The 19,506-nt window shown below is 39.1% G+C and overlaps 1 protein-coding gene across 1 annotated transcript; it reads left to right on the forward strand.

Annotated features, from left to right (window-relative positions):
* Window positions 1-3,851: 3,851 nt before the first annotated feature.
* On the forward strand, window positions 3,852-13,010 carry LOC119733300 (E3 ubiquitin-protein ligase TRIM56-like). Its single transcript, XM_038206898.1, has 2 exons — window positions 3,852-5,422; window positions 11,845-13,010. The coding sequence occupies exons 1-2, from the start codon at window positions 4,147-4,149 to the stop codon at window positions 12,474-12,476; spliced, it is 1,908 nt and encodes a 635-aa protein (XP_038062826.1). The 5' UTR covers window positions 3,852-4,146; the 3' UTR covers window positions 12,477-13,010.
* Window positions 13,011-19,506: the final 6,496 nt, after the last annotated feature.

The following is a 19,506-nucleotide window of genomic DNA, read 5'->3' on the forward strand; positions in this document are numbered from 1 at the left end:
AGATTAATAATTCATGAAATATGATATAAGTGTCTACAATTACCACTTCCGGTAAAACCGGAAGTGAAGGTCACATGACCTTGACATGTCAATTTTTATCTAAAACACTTCCCTCTCTGTATACCTGCCAGGTTTGAGATCAATCGGCCAAACAGTTCTATAGTTATAGGACTGAAAAGATTGTCTCATTAAATATTAATTACATCATGACATGACAATATTTAAGTGCACAGTAATAATTATGCAATAAAATTATCTGTCAATATAGCTTAGTATTAATGTGAAGTTTCAACCTAATCAGATTAATAATTCATGAAATATGATTTAGGGGTCTAAAATTACCACTTCCGGTAAAACTGAAAGTAAAAGTCACATGACCTTGAAATATCAATGTTCATCTATAAGACATCCCTGTCTGTATACCTACTAAATTTGAGATCAATCGGTCAAATAGTTCCATAGTTATAAGACTGTAAAGAGTGTCTCATTAAATATTCATGATGTCATAACATGACAATAAATATGTGCACAGTAATAATAATGCAATATAATTATCTGTCAATATAGCTTTGTATTAATGTGAAGTTTCAAGCTGATCAGATTAATAATTCATGAAATATGATATCGGGGCCTAAAATTACCACTTCCGGTAAAACCAGAAGTGAAGGTCTCGTGACCTTGACATATCAATTGTCATCTATAACACTTCCCTGGTTGTATAACCTACCAAATTTGAGATCAATTGTTCAAATAGTTCTATAGTTATAAGGCTGTAAAAATTGAATCTATAAATAGATGTCACGTGAACCCTGATGACGTCACGATGACAAAAAGTTTCGGCATACATCTTCAGATGATGGTTAATGACTATGCTGAGTTTAAAGTTGATCGGATTTAAAATAGTTCCCAAAGTTGCTTGTAGAATAAAAACGTGTGATATTTTTTATTGCAATTGAATAAGTGTCCAACTTCCCCTAAAGCAGAACAAAATCACTGACACAAGTCTACTGATTGGCGAATGGGGGCGCCATTCACTTTATACGGTGTGCCGTTATATTTTTTTGGTGACGCGCAGCTGTCCTTATTTTGATCCCGTAAAAGTGTTCAGATCAGGATGTGTGCCGCTCGTTATGTTGCCTTGCATAGCTTAGCCTGTGCACCCGTACAACCGTTAAAGTTTCTGATTAGCGAATGGGGTCATTCACTTTATACGGTGTGCAGTTATATATTTTTTTGTAACGCGCTATCCTTTTGACACCGTAAAAGTGTTAATTAGATGAGGCACTGTGCCGCTCCTTACGCTGCCTGGCACAGCCCGTACAACCGTTAAAGTTATGTACTGCCCTCTTTTGGCGAGAATGAAGGGACGTAATGTACATTGAACAACGTTTCAAAGCCACGTGTACGTGCTATACACATTGTGGAAGGTCCTGCGCATGTTTTAAAGCTCTCTACCGCAACTTTGGCAAGGGTATTTTTGCCGACGTCGCGTCAACTGTGTGAACAATTTGACAAGCTGGGAACTTGGCCCTGTTGAGGCAAATGTTTATGCTATCATTTAATGGGCGATTCAAGATTATATCTGTACGGATTGATTTTTCAGGAATTTTCTCAGGAAAAAGGGTCTTTTCATTATAACTTCCGGTCTGATGACATCATACGCCTAAAACTTTGCACACGTCTTAAGTTGGTCAAGGTCATCATATACACAAATATTTAGGCAATTCCAACAAACTTCGCCACAGACATCTATTCAAAATACATTTTTGAAAATTTTCAACCTGTCGCTAGAGGGCGCTCGAAGAATGCATGACGTCATCGGTAGATGATTTGAAGAATACCATCAGCCAAGAGACTAACACCGTTGAAAGCAAGTTCATATCTATTACCACTTTCAAACAATAAGCCACTTCCGGTTTTGGCCTTTTTCGACCAGAAGCAAGGGTCACGTGATTTCACGCACACTGAATGAAATAAAGACCTCAACCTACTATAACGAAAACAAGAGCTGTTCCCAATTGAAATTGGGAACAGCTAAAAAGAAAAAACTAGAGATCTATGTCTGTTTGCAACAGAACATAGGGCTTTTCCGCATTATGATTTTTTTTTATCAATAATACGTCTCTGACTATGCATGAACATAAAGTCTGTCAAAGTTAGCCGAAAATCGGCTAAAACGGTCACTGTGGTCAGGATTTGACCTGAGCAACACGTGCCCTGCGGGCTGACTGACATAAGTTGTATGTGCGTATGTACAACGTACGTGCATGTACATGTACATTTTGACGTCCTGTGCATGTTTTGTCTAAGTTAGCCGAAAATCGGCTAAAACGGTCACTATGGTCAGGATTTGACCTCAGCAACACGTGCGCTAGCGCTGCGGGCTGACTGACATACGATGTATGTGCGTATGTACAACGTACGTGCATGTACATGTACATTGTGGACGTCCTGTGCATGTTTTAAAGCAGAGGTATATTGTCAACTTGAAGTTTTAAGCGTGCGCATGCCATGTTCGAGTTCGCTTATTGCGTCGAAGCTTTGAAATGTTTTAGACCTACCCTTAAATCGACAATTAAAGTAAAAACTAATATAAAAACTGCCATGGTTGATTTTTCAGGAATTTTCTCAGGAAAAAGGGTCTTTTCATTATAACTTCCGGTCTGATGACGTCATACGCCTAAAACTTCTCACACGTCTTAAGGGGATCAAGGTCATCCTATACACCAATATTTAGGCGATTCTGACAAACTTCGCCACAGACATCTATTCAAAACACATTTTTGAAAATTTTCAACCTGTCGCTAGAGGGCGCTCGAAGATTGCATGACGTCATTGGTAAATGATTTGAAGAATACTTTTGGCCAAGAGACTAACACCGTAAAAAGCAAGTTCATATCTATTACCACTTTTAAATGATAAGCCACTTCCGGTTTTGGCCTTTTTCGACCGGAAGCAAGGGTCACGTGATTCCACGCACACTGAATGAAATAAAGACCATAATACTCTACCACTTGCCGGCAATAGAATGCTGCGGACGCGTATGGTTGATTTCTTATGCATTTTTAAATATTAAAAGTGTCACAATTTAATTGCCTATCAATCAACACAGGATGACGTCATCATGACGTCATCATTCCACAATGTTGTTTGAATTAGGGTCTTTGCTTGGACAAAGAGTGGTGTAAATGAATTACTGGCAAAGAGTCAAAAATGCCCTTTGAAAAGCGACAATTTGTTTTTAATTTCTGTGTACAAAGTCTATGGGAAAAATTTAATATTCAAAAATCTATAATAAATTAGTCGATGACGTCACCATGACGTCAATCTTCGGGACACATCTTTGCTATGGGGACTATGCTTATGCAAACTTTGAATGATGTCTGACAAAGATTAATGCCAAAAGTGGCACTGAGAAAAAACGTGCACAAAGTCTATGGGGTTTTGGCGACAAAAAGAAGGAAAAAAAAAAAAAAAAAAAAATGAGAACAAAAACAAAGGCTTTTCCGCACTATGCGGAAAAGCCAAAAAGGGAAAAAAAAGCTTTAACGAAAACAAGAGCTGTTTCCAATTGAAAATTGGGAACAGCTAAAAAAAAAAAGGAAAAAAAAAATTTAAGGAAAACAAATGCTGTTCCCAATTGAAATTGGGAACAGCTAATTATGCAACTTTCTTTTCACTTCTGCTGAGAACTGCTTGCTCATCCGAACTCAAAATTCCCAACCAATTAAACATACAAATTCTGGGTTGTCTGGCCTGGGAAATCTGAATCCTATTCAGTAAAAGAAATGGAAAAGCACCTTGCATACAGTTTTGTCCATTTCAATATCTGAAAACATTTCAGAAGAGAATAAAAGATGTACTCTCAGTGCTCTTCAAAACCTGAACAGGAATTCCAAAAGGAATTAAAAGAGAGATTTTTTTTATTTGATGTCTCGTTCAAAAGTGGATATCTTTTGTCTGGCTACAAAACAGCAAGTCACAAGAAACATTATACATGTCCATATACTTTTTTTCTAGATGGAACTTGCAGGGACAGTGCATCTTTAATGTACATAGAAGGCGCATGTTTTGCTCAAGTTTTGTCATTGTTCTTATAGTAACCCTTCCATTTTCTGTTTAAATACTATTTGAATACAGATAAAAATGGCTACAGCTCTTGAGAAGATAAGCAACCATCTTTCCTGTGACATATGTCAGGAGAAATACAAACGGCCCAAGGTGCTGGATTGCCAGCACAGTTTTTGCGAGACATGTCTGGAGAAATACTACACCAGCAGGTATGCAGGTAAGCCTAAGATTCCTTGCCCTGTCTGTCGACGGGAGACGGTACTTCCAGAGACACGCATTCAAGGCCTGAAAACAAATTTCCATTTGATGGGAATAGTTGAGGAGGTTTCACTCCAAGAAAAGGTGGCTTGTTCAGAAAACACAAAGGTCATCTGTGAGATTTGTGATGAGGGAAACAAGGCTATGCTTCGTTGCCTGGACTGTGCACAGAATATCTGCCCAAACTGTCGCAAGATACACTTGCGATTTGCTGCTACATCAAACCACACAGTGGCTACTTTGGAGGACATTCGTCAGGGGAAGGTAACAGTGAAAAAAACACCAGAAGAAGATGAGTCTAAATGCCAGAAACACAAAGGAGAAGTGAAACGATTTTACTGCGAGACATGTGAAGAGTTAATCTGCCGAGATTGTACTGTAGTAGACCACCGTGAACCAAAACATCACTACATTGACTCTGGAGAGGCTTCTCGCAAATACAAACAGTCACTGACAGATATGTTTCCAAATGTCACCACAGGCATAAAAATACTTCAAAAAGCTTTGGCCACTTCATCACAAGGTAAGCAGAAGTTCACACAGAACGTCACAAAGACTGTGAAAGCTGTGAAAGACAAAGCGGATAAAATGAGAGCTGAGATAACAACTCAAGAGACAAAGATGATTGAAGAAATCAAACAACTCCAGCAGGATCGCAACAAAACATACAATAAGCATCAGGAAACAGTGACAATGATGCTACAAAGTAAACAACATTCCTTCAGTACAGCTCAGGATGTCATAAACACTGCATCAGACACTGACTTGCTTTTCCTCTATCCTATCATCAACAAAGACTTGAAATCTCTCAAGAGTCAAAATCCTCCCCAGATTGATCCCAAGCTTTCATATCTGAGCTTCACCCTGGGTCAGAGGATTGGTGACATCAATCTGGGCAGGCTTGAGGTGGAAACAGGCAAGTGGGAGATGTGTCGTGAGATTGGTAAAGGGGGAAGTGGTCCAGGAGAGTTCAATGGGGCTCGGGATGTTACTGCTACTCAACCTGGTGAGATTGCTGTGGCAGACTGGGTGAACAACCGAGTGGTCATCTGCAGCAATGAGGGACAACACAAGGGAACCATTCCCCTACAATGTAAGTTTCTTTCATGCACATGTTCATTAACACCAACTTTCATGATCGTCAGTCTTCCATGTGCACATGCAGATCTGACAACTGAGAATGAAAACCAATAAAATACTGGCAATTAAACAATTGCTATGATGTCACACTATTGTTAAATCTTTATTAAAGTGTGGATTCGGATTTACGAATCCACACTTTGAACGTCGGACAATTGTCTCCATAATGAGCATGAAAAGGACCGTCTGCGTGCAAATTTGCTTTCCGAAAATTACCAATGCATCTTCACAGTCAGATCTTCGCTGTCACTGCAAAAACTACTTTTAGTCAGAAAGAAATCGTCTTCTGAACTATCCATTTTGACGTAAGGAGCCTGTACACACAAAATGACTTGGTTGTACGGGTGTGGCGAAAAATGTTGAAACCTGACGCCACTTCCGCGCTTGTGTACGAAGTCTACGGAGAGTCATTTCAAGTATTTCCTAACAAAATTGGAAAAAAACTTCAGTCCCAGATTCATGACTTATCATCATTTTTGCAACGAATGACCTTCATTGAGATGATATATGAAGAAAAAAGTGGCGTCAGGTTGCAACATTCTTTCCAATACTTCTGTTGACGCAATGGTTTAGGTCGAAGAATACACTCACAAGTGTGGATTCTTAATTTACGAATTCATTTACGAATTCACTCGGCGCTTCGCGCCTCGTGAATTCTTAAATTACGAATCCACACTTTCTCGTGTATTCTCCTTAACATAGCACACTGAATCGTGTATTCTCCTTACCGGAACTGATGTGCTGGCACTGCTCTCCAACAAATTTGGTTTTGTTTTCCTGACAAATGTTGAATTGGTTTTTTTTTTACATGTATGCTTACATGTATGTTTAACAAAAAAAATCACACACACACAGAAAAAAAATCAAACAAAACTTTAACAAAACTTCAACAAATTTTCAACAAAACTTCTATTTATTTCATTACTGATTTGAGTTGTTTGGAAGAAACCCTATTTATTTGTTTTAATTTTTTTTGGGGGGGAAGGGGGTCGTAACCTTCAGAATTACAGAGACGGGTTGCTTTTAGGTTGCTTTGCAAACAAACCAATCTGCCCTGTGAGTAGAATGTTCAAGGCCTGATCCCTCTCCATTGTTTTAGTGGGTGATGGGGCTGCATGAGCCCCCATCAACACCACCCTTTGGTTTTGTCTTTGTTCTTCTTTAGTGTTTGTGTTGGTGCTTTGCTTTTCTCTGGACAATAATGCTGCATGACTTTCATGTTCACACTTTGTGATCTGATAGACCATGCGCTGATGTTGATGAACATTTCTTGTCGTGTACATGTACGTGAAGTCACTTGACCTTCCAGGGTTAACGGTCAAAGTTTATGATTTCAAAATACCGCAGGAAGCATGAATTTTAAAACAAATGGAATTTCTCCCTAACGGTTGCGGTTCAAGGTATGAAGGCAAAACATGCACTGTTGTACAAAGATGTGACAAAAATGGTGACGTAATAAATGACACCACCATTTCAAATAACAAGTGATTTAAAGGGACACTACATCCTGGAAAACACCCCATTGGGCTATAAAGAGCATTTAAAAGTAGGATATAAACGTTTACACAACCATCCTTGACAAATTGGCCGTTTGAGTGTTATTTTTGCAAGAACAAATTTTGGGGGTCAAAATTTTGACTCTCAAAAATGTGTCATTCCGTGTCAATTCAACATGATTTTGGGCCTGACCCTCACAGATTGAAACAATTTTGGTGTGATGATTGGCCTGTATGAAAACCCCCAAAACTGATTTTTTTTTTTAGTTTGGCTTGTTATATTCTGATACGGGTCAACAAACTTTTGACTAATTAGCATGGCCTTCGAACTTTCAATACTTGTACGTATTTCCAAGACTATAGCAAATACAAAGCCAAATTGTACATCATATTAAAGCTCTTTGAATGGCCTCCATTTCATAAAATGATATGGCGCTGACTAAGCTGCTGCCACTATAAATTGCTCCGCTAAATGTTTGTGATTTCTCATCCTTTTGTGGTCTGATTATGATCAAACATTGATTAAGACCTTCTTGTGATTTGCTGACTCTGTTGATTTTGTTTACCTGGCAGTCTGATCTCTGGAACTTGTGTATTTCATCATGATTTTGCCTGCAGCAACTTGGATTCTGATTAATTGGTATGTGTGTATACATGTACATGTATATGCCTCACTGGACTTTGGCGTTCAGCCCCGCATTCAAATGCAAATGACATCTCCAATAGACACTATTACCCAGCCGCTTATCATGAATGGGACTTTTCCGCATCACCAACCAAGTTCTACACAACTTCTGCCCCCGAGTAGGACCCTGCAGTACAGTCGATCTGACTTACCCAGCCTTAGGCCTACTGGTAAACTGTGGCTACCACAACCATCATACACTGCCCTCAAAGATCTTGGTATTTTCCGGATCAGGAGTAGGAAGCTGGTTGTCATTTACGACGAACCAAATTGGACCAATACCAAGTGAATATTAAACCTCCCTCACAGAGAATTAGTCAAATACCAGTTTGCATTAGTTCTTGACCTGCGGTATCGACACATAGGCAGTCGGGTTCGAACTTGAATAACTTGAAGCCTATCGCCCACGAGACATACAATAAACTCAATGTCCATCCCTGGAATGCAAACTCTATCAGGAACAAATCCACACTCATATGTGACTATATACTTGAATATGATGTTGACATCATGGTCATTACAGAATCATGTTAAATTGAGGATTCAGTGATAATCGGTGAGGCCACACCTCCGGGCTATGTATTCCTTAGCAAGCCACGTGACAGTGATACGTTTGGAGGCGGCATATCGCAATCATCTTCAAGGCACCGCTCAATTTATACTTTGCAGGGTCTAACATTGAATCATTGTTCATTTGAACTTGCTTGCATTACTGATGCCACAAAACAGTTGTGTATATTCGCAATCTACAGACCGCCCCCGTCACCAAGGAATGGCCTGAATACGTCAGAATTTTTGTCAGACTTCAATGATTTCCTGGCCGAAATCTCACCCCTCTCTGGAAATCACCTAATACTGGGGGACTTCAATCTGCACCTCGATACGCCAAATAAAACTAACACTGCTCAGTTTCTCACATTGCTTGCCGACCATGGCCTACGGCAACATGTCCACGGGCCCACTAACAAATACGGGCAAACCCTTGATCTTGTGATTTCACGTCAGACAGACACCCTTGTGCAAAACTGTGCAAAAACATGTGACAAAATGCGTCATTGATCATGCCAAACCCAACCAACAGGTGGTGCAATTGAAAACAAGAAACTACCGTTCCATCGACACTGATACTTTCACTGATGATCTTGCACGATCTCTCGAGTCGTTTCCATATGACAGTAGTCCCAATGTCCAAGTTGTGTTTTACAACAACACAGTCCTGAGTGTCCTGGACGCTCATTGTCCCATCAAGATAAGAACACGAAGGTTCAAATCCCACCAACCATGGTACACGAAAGAAATCCACCTCACCAGAAGCAACCGTAGAAAACTTGAAAGAAGATGGCACAAAACTAAACATCCTGATGACCAACAAAAATACATGGATCAGGTCAATGAATTAACTAAGCTCATTCGTCGTGAAAAATCAACATACTTCAAGGCCCAGCTTTCATCCGCCAACACAAAAACTGTGTTTAAAACAATCAACTCATTGTTAAACAAAGGGGCCACTTCTCTTCCATCTGGCTGATCCTTGAAGTCACTAAGCAACCGGTTCTCCACTTTCTTCAAGGACAAAATTGTGAAAATAATATCTAACATTGAGTGTCTGCTCACCCAAACCTCTGAACTGATGATGCGGTCCATGTTGATTCCCCGCCACACGTACCTGAACTCTCCGACTTCACCCTAGCTGATGATGAGGTCCTTAGACTTGTTAACAAATCACCTAACAAGTCATGTGGACTGGACCTTCTCCCCACATAGATGGTGAAAGAGAACACCGACACCCTCCTCCCTGCACTGGTTTCCATTGTGAATTCACTGTCCACAGGTTCTTTCCCATCAATCCTTCAGGAAGCCATTGTTACGCCAATTCTGAAGAAGCCTAGGCTGGATGTGAATATTAAACCTCAAGAACTATAGACCTGTTTCTTATGTGGCTTTTCTATCCAAACTAATTGAAAAATTGGTCTTAGTCGTATTAATGCTCATCTGTGTACAAATTTGATGGATCAGAAGTTTCAGTCCGCATACAGGTTTGGCCACAGCACGGAGACGGCATTGTTGAGAATCAAGAGCGACATACTGCGTGCCCTTGATGATCGACAGGCCGTCTTCGTGGTGTTGCTGGATCTGTCGGCGGCCTTTGATACTATCGATTATGCTACTCTCTTAGATAGATTATCCAATGTATTTGGGATTACAGGTCATGTTCAACAGTGGTTTCATTCTTACCTTGTTGGTCGCACTAATAGAGTAAAGGTTGCTAGTGAGCTATCTGACCCACAACTACTCATTGGCGTATCCAGGGGGTGCTACGGGGGCGTGCTACCCCCCCCCCCCCGGCAGTGACCAAAATTTTGTAAAATAAGGCCATTTTTTACTCGAATGAGCCGTTGCGCCCCCCCCCCCCCGGCACGAACCTCTCTGGATCCGCCACTGCTACTGGAGTTTGGACTACCACAAGGCTCCGTTGTCGGACCGCAGCTGTTTTCCCTATTTACTCATCCTCTTGCTACCGTTCTCCAGGCTTTTCAGCATATCCGTTACCACATCTATGCTGACGACACGCCACTGTACATCCAATTCAATCCCAACGATCCAAGTGAAATCAACCAAGCTCTGTCTACATTATCACAATGCATTATGGACATAAAGTACTGGATGATAAGTAACATGCTTCAACTAAACGAATCCAAAACTGAATTCTTTGTCTGTGCCAACACCAGAATTCTCAATTCGTTATCTGATCTTTCCCTCCAAGTAGGCGCTGATACCATCCAGGCTTCCTCAAAGATCAGAAATCTTGGAGTGGTATTCGACCCAACCATGCAGATGTCCAACCAAGTCAGTGCCATTTGTCAATCCGTTAACATGAATCTGTGCAACCTATCACGGATCAGAATGTACCTTGACAAAACATCTTGTCATGCTGCCATTAGAGTCCTCGTAACATCTCGACTGGACTATGCAAACTCACTCCTGTTCGGTATAACATCTGCTGACTGCAAACGCCTTCAAAGGCTCCAAAATCGTGCTGCTAAACTGATTTATCAGGCTGGAAAATATTACAACGTCACTCCTATCCTCCAAAATCTTCAATGGCTGACAATCCCCAACCGAATCATCTTCAAACTTCTGTCCCTCGTTTACCAATGTCTTAACACTGACTCTGCACCTTCATACTTAACCGAACTCATTCAGCTTTACAAGCCGACCAGAAGCCTCCGATCATCTACTGACACCAGATTACTCCATGTACCAAAACTCGCACTTCCACTGGAGAGAAAAGCTTCCACGCTGCTGCCCCAAAACTCTGGAACAATTTACCCTACATCATCCGCCACTCTAGCTCACTAGCAACATTCAAAAAAACCCTGAAAACCCATCTGTTTAATTGATCTGTTAAATTGATCTGTTTAATTTATATGTTATTGCTTACTCATGTATTTTGTATGTGGTTTATTTCTTGTTTTGTTTTCTGGTTTTTGGATTTTTCGTCCATTTTTGTGTAAAGCGCTGTGGTACTTTCTATGACAGTTAGAGCGCTATATAAGTGTTCAGTATTATTATTATTATTAAAATAAAACCAAAATCATACCATGAAGCTCTAGATAATGCGCTACTAAATGACCTTTGACCTTAAATTACAAAAAAAAAACAATATGCTTCAAGTTTCTTTTTTTTTCAGTTGTTAGTTTATGATGTAAGCACCAATCTTGGAACATTTTGTGAAAGGTGTCTTAAAGTTTGCAAGAACTAAATTGTTATTATACAGTTTTCTATTATTTGATGACTAAAAATGGGGATTATGTTGTTCAATTAATGCTTCATTTGAAAATTGAACAGCCTTATTATTGCTAAAAAAAAAAATAGCAACACGATTAAATATAAGACTAATCTATTTTGATGTTAGAATAGCACAGAGAGTGCATCAACTTTATTAAAGACTTTGCAAAACAGGATCTCCAAGACATTGCAGTTATTCACAAATATACATGTATGGTGGTTGAAGACTGCACAATGTTCATGTATAGGCCTATTAATTCTACATGAACAGGCTTTAAGTCACGCCATGTATTCATTATTATAGGTCGGTTATCATAGGTATTTATATTTCATGGGGACTCAGAATAGTGACAGTGCATTTATACACTGTGCATATGTTAAATTTGAGTTCTTCTTTACCCACAGATCCACTGGCAGTTGCAGCCATCCACAATCCTGAGCAACGCTTGCTTGTGTTGGAAGATGAAAGCAAGTATGTCAAGGTGTTCAACATGAAGGACAACACTCTTGTAAAGCAGTTCCCAACGATGCCCAAGCATCAGGTAGACAAGATAGAAATGGACCTATCGAGTCTAGCAGTAACAAAGAATAGCATCTTAGTAGGCGACACCGACAATATGGTGTGGACTGAACACAAACCCACTGATGGTGAGATCCTACACACCATACCAGTGCAGACTCCACCTCACTACCTGGCTGTGGATGACGACACTGATAGAGTTGTGGTCAGTGGATGGGACACAAACAAAGTGGACATTGCTGATGGCGAAGGTAAAACACACGCCATAATTCAGCCAACCATCAATGGTAAGCCGGTGGAATACTGCCGTGGTGTATGCTGTGACAGCTCAGGCATCTACCTTGCAATGCACCAAGTTGGGCCTGGCACTGGTCATATTCACCAGTATGACCTAGATGGCAGGTTTCTTGATTGCCTGGCTCAGGGTCTGTATGCCCCACGTGGAATCACATTCACATCAGGTGGCCAGCTGGCAGTGGCTGACTACTACTCGATCAAGATGTATCACAAGGTGTGATGTCATCCAACATGATATTGACTAGCAATCATCATCATCCCAACAGCAAATGTTGAGGATGAAATTGTCCAGTCATTACAGCACCAATCAACATTCATGTCCCACTCATATCACATCTCTCCTCAAAAATCCAAACTGCCAGATCCCTCTGATGTGAACCGTGTTACCATACAAATTCTTAATAAACAGTGCATCAATTACATTATGTTACTATACAAAGTCTTATATAAACAGTGTATTGACTACAGTTACATTTGATTTGATTGGGGGACAATTTGTTTTAATCTTACATGTACATATGTATGATGACTGGAATCTATTATCTTTGTCTAAATGGTAAATTTGAAAGGAGAGGGGAATTCAGTGAGTGTTGAGGTGTTTGAATGTAATGACCCCGCCTCCTCAACCCAACACCCCTCCCTCACCCAGTACATGGATTGCCATAAATCTGTCCAATACTTACCAACTTTATGTGGTGTTTATGAAACCCCGGCTTCGTTGTGGCTTCCGCTTCATCTCTGGCACTAGATTCCTAAGAATCTTAGCACATGGCAAACTCAGTGAAAATGCACCAACCATTGGCCTTGTGTGACAGGATTTGGTGTCTCTGAAGAAGAAAATGGACCAATATTGTACTGGAGTTATATCAGGGGACAAAAATCATGAAGCCAGAAGCCAAAGCCAGGGACTTAGCCAAGATGTCATAAACACAATTAAGATTCGTAAATTGTTGATGATGGAAGTTGCTGTATATATTCTGGTATGTTTAGGATCTTTTCGTTCTTAATATTCAACCTTCTGCATTACTCAGTTCAAATACGCGCATATTAGTGTTCAAGATAAGCCCTTATTCACTCAGTTAATTTTGTGTTACTTTTTTGCAGTTTCATGTACAGATTTAATTAATAATGCTGCTTTTCAAGTCAATTGACTTGTCCAAATGTATCCTAAAGATGAGTGACAAAGCTCATTCTATTAATGTGGTTTCAGATCTTCATTCACAGAATGGAGAATTGTGTTGACAGTGTTCATGAAGTTTATTTCTTAATCTCATCAGAGGCTTTAAATAGTACAAGCCAAAGCAGGAGACATAGCCAAGATTTCGTAAACTCCTTGAGATTCTGAAATTTGTTCCTAATGGAATCCACATGTAATCCATTATGTATTGTACTTTTGTTAATAGAACTTTTGAGACAGTTTTACACGCACTTCATCCTTGAGATGCAACCATACTTCAAGTATTTAGTGAAATACAGGTTGTTTAAATTCATTTTAAGCATGTACGTTCAGCACAATAGTTAATACTCGGATTACTGTTCAATAAGCCTTTATTTACTCAGTTTTTACATTACTTTTTGCAGTTTCCGTTTACGCATTTGAATTTACGATACATTTACATGTCTATTGAAGATAAGTTACTCATTGAAATGTTTGCTAAAGATGAGTGACAATTAATTTGGTTTCCTGTCTTTATTTACAGAATTAAGACTAATGTTTACAAGAATGCTTTTATCTTGATTTGAAATTTTGTTGACATTTTTTCTCAGACTGTCAAATATCCCTTCAGTTTGAATGCTTAGAAATCATTTTGACTCAAGCTGAATTTCAGAAAGCTATACGGCCTCAGTTGCCTTGATTGTGGCCTGACTAAATAGATTTCCTCGGTTTTTTTTCAAGAATTGAATTGCACACCTCTTTTTTCTTTGTTTTGCATTTTTGGTTGCCATTTTCAGAAAACTGGACAATGAAAAAAAAAATCATCATCACTTCAATTTTGGGTTTCAGAGAAAAAATACGAATTTGTTTGCAAAGTATCGATCTTATTGTACAAAATAAATGTTCAAAAAGACTTTTACATGTAAGTGTTTAACAATTCACCACTGTATGTAGATCTTAGTAGTCTCAACAAGACTTTGTAAACTCCCTTTATGTATATTCTTCAATTGGTTCCTAATAGAACGTACATCTACTCATTGTATACTGTGCTATCTAAACATTACATTTTCTGATAATTACAGCCTGTACAATATTAATTATTCTGCATTTCTGTTAACTTCACTTTTTAAAGCCACGTAGGATCATCTGCAATTACCCAGATAAGCACCTACCGATTTAATGACAGAAAACTCAAAGTGAAGATAGGACTGGTAACAAATACCCTGTGAAATAATTCCACCTGAAATAGTATTGTCAGAAAACAAACATTGAAGGTGGTTTCAAAATGGGGTGCCTACATAATCCAGTTACGACATCCAAAGACTTGGGTATTTTATATGTTTTCTCTGTTTTCTCCAAAATGTATAATAGCCACTCAGCTAAGACTTGAACAGAATGCTTGTTATGCACCCTACTTAAAATATTGAGCACTTTTGTTGCTTTAGGAAAAGAAACCTGCAAAAATTAAAGATTACTTTAAAAAATAGTCCTTTTTTAATATTCACTCAGTTTCTTTAAAACAGTTTTGGCAGTTTCATTTTTGTATTTTTTCACAGAAATCATGTTTTTTGTTATTATTTACAAGCTTGGTACATTTGCGTTTTTATCAATGAAACACTAATGTGGATAATCATTTAATCATTGAAATGTCTGCTAAAGATGAGCAAAAATACTTAACCTATTAATTTGGTTTCCTGTCTAAATTCACGGAATAAAGACTTGTGTAAACTTTACTCACAAGGGATTATCTTGATGGAAATTTTAATTATTATTTTTTGAAGGTTACAAATTCTTCAAGTGTGAAAGGTTGCCAATCATTTTAACAAATGTTCAAATCAATGGTATTGAATTTAAGGAAGCTATGGCCTCCATTGCCTTGATTTTGGCCTGATTGCCTCCTTGAAATTTCCTCGCCTTTTCAAGTATCTGTTTTGATTTTTTTACCTATTTGATTGCAATTTCAGCAAACTTCAAAACAATGAAAGAATTACCCTCTCATACAGTTGGAGTTTAAGCAAAGAATTATTCAATTTTGATGACACTTTTCAAACTCTGTTGTAACAATTAAATAGTCAAATTGACTTGTAAAATCAGATGTTTTGAAATGAAATGAGCAGAAATAAATTCATTCATTTATTCAGAATAACAATTCACTCACCACTCTTTGAAGTTCTTTGTAGTCGCTCTATTCTTCGGCTAAAAAAATTAAAAAGAAAAATCAAGTCTTGAAATAATATATTGTTATTCCATTTGGAACCCTGAACCCCAAAGAAACCCACAAAGTAAAGTCTCCTGAAACCAACAGAATCCCACAACTCAGATGAACCATACAACAGGAATGGACCACTGTGGAATTTGCTTAAAACTATCACATGTGGTTGAATGTGTGAATAACTTTAATTTTTCCCAAGTTTCGGCAATTACCAAATTTCCACTTATTATTTCTGGATTACCTTTGTTTGATACATAAATACGCAGACAATTTTATGAGTGGATTTCAGCCGACCAAATAAATTCCAGATTTCTTGGACCAGTCTGCAAGTCTTCATAGCCGCATGACAAGGTCAATGGTTTCTCCTTTTCATCAGATGCCCAACAATTAAATATGCCACAGCGCCCTCTATTGGTGATGGCTCTCCCTCAACCTTTAATTATTGATATAAATGAGAATATTATTGCCTCTTTGGCCATTTTTCATGGAAATTCCGACACAAATTTCTTTCAGAATCTGTTCTGTGAAAAGGATTTTAAAAATCATTTTTTCGTTTCCTTACAAATTAACTTTGGCTGTACCTTGTAATTTACCAGCTGGAACCCTGACCATGCAATACGGTCCATGCTAGTCATCTTCACTTGATGACTAATATGGGTCATTCTAGACATTGAGGGTCTAAAGTGTGACATCATTCCTGTGCCTGTGACCTCTGACCTTTGTAATTTGCCATTCAAGTATCATTACAAATGACGTCCATTGCTTATCTGATGGGAAGGTAGTTTGCTTACATAATCACTCTTGAAACCTGACAGCATTAAGGAGTGCATGCAGAATAAAAACCAACAAACATGTAAGGTGTAACACGGAGAGGAAAAGAAATGTTTTGTTTTTTTAATTTATTGAATGCCCCATATGCATATATTGATGAATGGGATTCAATTTGTTTTCTCTTTTTAACTTTTCAATGGACCATCCACTGAGACATTTTTCCTTTTTCATTTTAAAAGAAAACGAAGATGTCAGATCCTCACAGCTGCTATAATGAGCGCCATTACTGGTTTTTTTAACATAATTATTGTCCAGCACGCCAGATCATGCCACATTGAATGTCAGTGCTACTTATTGAGTGATGTGACCAAAATCATGCTTATTGAACAGCGCCCCAATAGTCAGATGGTGTTCAGCCTTTAACTACCCCCCCCCCCCCAAACATCAAAACAAATGTGAGATTTCACAAATTAAACAAATGATTCATCATTTCTTCATTGTTTGGTCTAAGTTTCAGTCTCGACACATGTACAAAATGTTCAGTCTCAATATGTATAAATGACTTAATTGGTCTCAGAGTTGGAGGTCTGGACTAATGTTGTGCATCGGGTCGGGCTGAGCAGGCCAATCCGACCTGAAACATTATAGGTATAAACAGAATCTGAACTGAAACCTATCTGAACTCTCAAAATCCGACCAGACCTGACCTGACCCAACGCAACAAAAAAATTATGAAAAAACGACCCCAACTGACCAAAGTCAGTTTTGGTTTGGGTCAGTTTGGGGTCGCGTTTGCACAACATTAGTCTGGACTACATCACTGCATGCATCAGGGGCGGAGCTAGCTTGCAGGAAATGCATGGAGAGGGGAGGGGGATATTTATGTTCATTATGCCCCTGCCATAGTGGGTCTGGGGGCATGCCCCTTCCCCCATTCCAAGGCAATTTGAGAATAACTTTAGGAAGTTTTGGTCAAATTCTGGTATTCTTGGCAATATTTTACAAGTATCATAACTTTTTTCAGTGGCAAAATGGGGGTTGTGGGGGGGGAGTTTTACCTCCAACCCCCAATTAGATCCACTACTGTGCATCATCCCCTGATTACATTCCTCAATAACTGACTTCAGTTGTACTTACATGAGATTATTTATCTGCAGTAGATTGATAAAGACGGTTGGTAGCAGGCTGGCTGTATCTGCCTTTCTCCCTGGCTGGGTGAGTACGGACTGTTGAAAGGTTGCCATCATCTAGGATGCCATGAAGGTTCTGATGTCTCGCATGGAAATCTCTTCAGAAATCCACTGTCTAAGCCCAGCTGAATGGGTTATCATTCTCAATATGGATTACTCTCAACTCTGGAGTAGGCGATGTTCCCAAAGTGTGGACAGAAGCGCACTGTCAAAAAAAAGTAGACATGTTTCAAGTGTTTCATTATGCAGGGTTTCATTTAGATCACATGATGCAATCTTATTACATTTTCCAATGTCACTGTTCTGGGCATTCAGGCAGCTTGGGTTCCTACACTCTGGCTTGACTTGTCTCATGTTGAACTCGAATACAGAAAATACAGGCAAACTCTTGAAACACTGAAAACACAGACTATCAAAAACAGAATGTGACATTGGTGGCATTGCTACAGCTCTTTGGGTATGGACTCCTTGCACAAGTACCCCCTCAACGGTTACAAAGAGAGAGTTGGGAGACCACTTGAATGCATTGCCAACAGCGCCTGGCACTCATGTGAAGATGTTACAGGTTGGATAGGATTCAGAATAAAATAAGTCATGCGTACTTTGCGCAGTCCGCACATGAACCAGTACGAGCATGTCCCTCCCACTGGGGCTCTCAAAAGTGCTGCAAAGATCTTGAGAAAATGAGGCATCAGATCAAATCATATGCAATGATCACTGTCAGGCAAAGTCACTTACATGTACTGGCTAACAGTCAGGCATTGACTGGCTTGTTCATCAGGCTATAGTTCCAAACCACTCAGTTGGGTTTCACATTCAGTTGGCTTGTAGGACTGCACTGGCTGGCCAACTGACTGACAGACTGACAGACAGGTAGTCATCAATGGTCAGAAAAGATGAACGTCTGATGTTGCTCAACTCACATCTATTCAATTCTGAAAAACAAAAATCAACCCAACAAAATTATCATTGGCAGTTTGGAAGTTTATCCTGAACAGGTTGGAAATGATGATTTGGCTGGTACTTTGGCACATTGCTGGCTGTGACTTAGCCTGTACATGTACATGTAAGCCATGGACCATTTGCACAGTTCTGATTGTTTCTCTGTAATATGGCTGGAGTTACATACAGCCTTCTTGACAGAAATCAACATGAATGGGCATTTTGAGATGGAATAGAAATTATCTGATTTTCAGCCTCACTTCTGCTAAGAACTGCTTGTTCATCTGACCTCAAATTTCCAAACAATTAAAATATAAAAATTCTGGGTTGTCTGGCCTGTAAAATCTAAATCACACTGAATTTACATCCGAGATAACATTATTTTACGCTAAATTGTCTCTGCTTGGAAGTAACATTGTTAAAGAATTTAGTTGGGTTTGTTGACCTACCGAAGTACAGACAGCAAAACAATTATGACACAGGATCGTAATGAGAATGAAAGACTAGGCTTATCCAGTCAAGGGACAAAATGGGATGTGTGAAAGAACAGAAAGCATTATAATTTACAACCTATTGAAAATATTGCCAATTGATGACTATTGCAAAAATCTGACCTCAACTTCTGTTTAATCGATGGTACATTTAACTATTGAGTCAATTCTAACACAGGAGTCTGTGACTCCAGTATTTGGTGCCCTGAACGTGAACTAGGGATACCTATGGATACCGTTGAATTGGCGCTCCACAGAACCAAATTGTTTGCTCAGTCAGGCGGAAATCACTAGAGCAGGAAACAAACTCTCTTTTTTCAACCTAACTTTTCACTCTCAAGGAGTGATTAAAATCAAAGGTGTTATGTGCAAAGTTTGTTCCTCAGAATTTACTCTTTCATGTGATACCAAAATCAAAACTGTATGCGCAAAAACAAGAAAGTTTTAATCTCTGTTTTTATCTGGGGCCTTTTTATCAATCTGCAAGC

The sequence above is a fragment of the Patiria miniata genome, unplaced genomic scaffold, assembly GCF_015706575.1.
Source record: "Patiria miniata isolate m_02_andy unplaced genomic scaffold, ASM1570657v1 HiC_scaffold_25, whole genome shotgun sequence".
NCBI lineage: Eukaryota > Metazoa > Echinodermata > Asteroidea > Valvatida > Asterinidae > Patiria > Patiria miniata.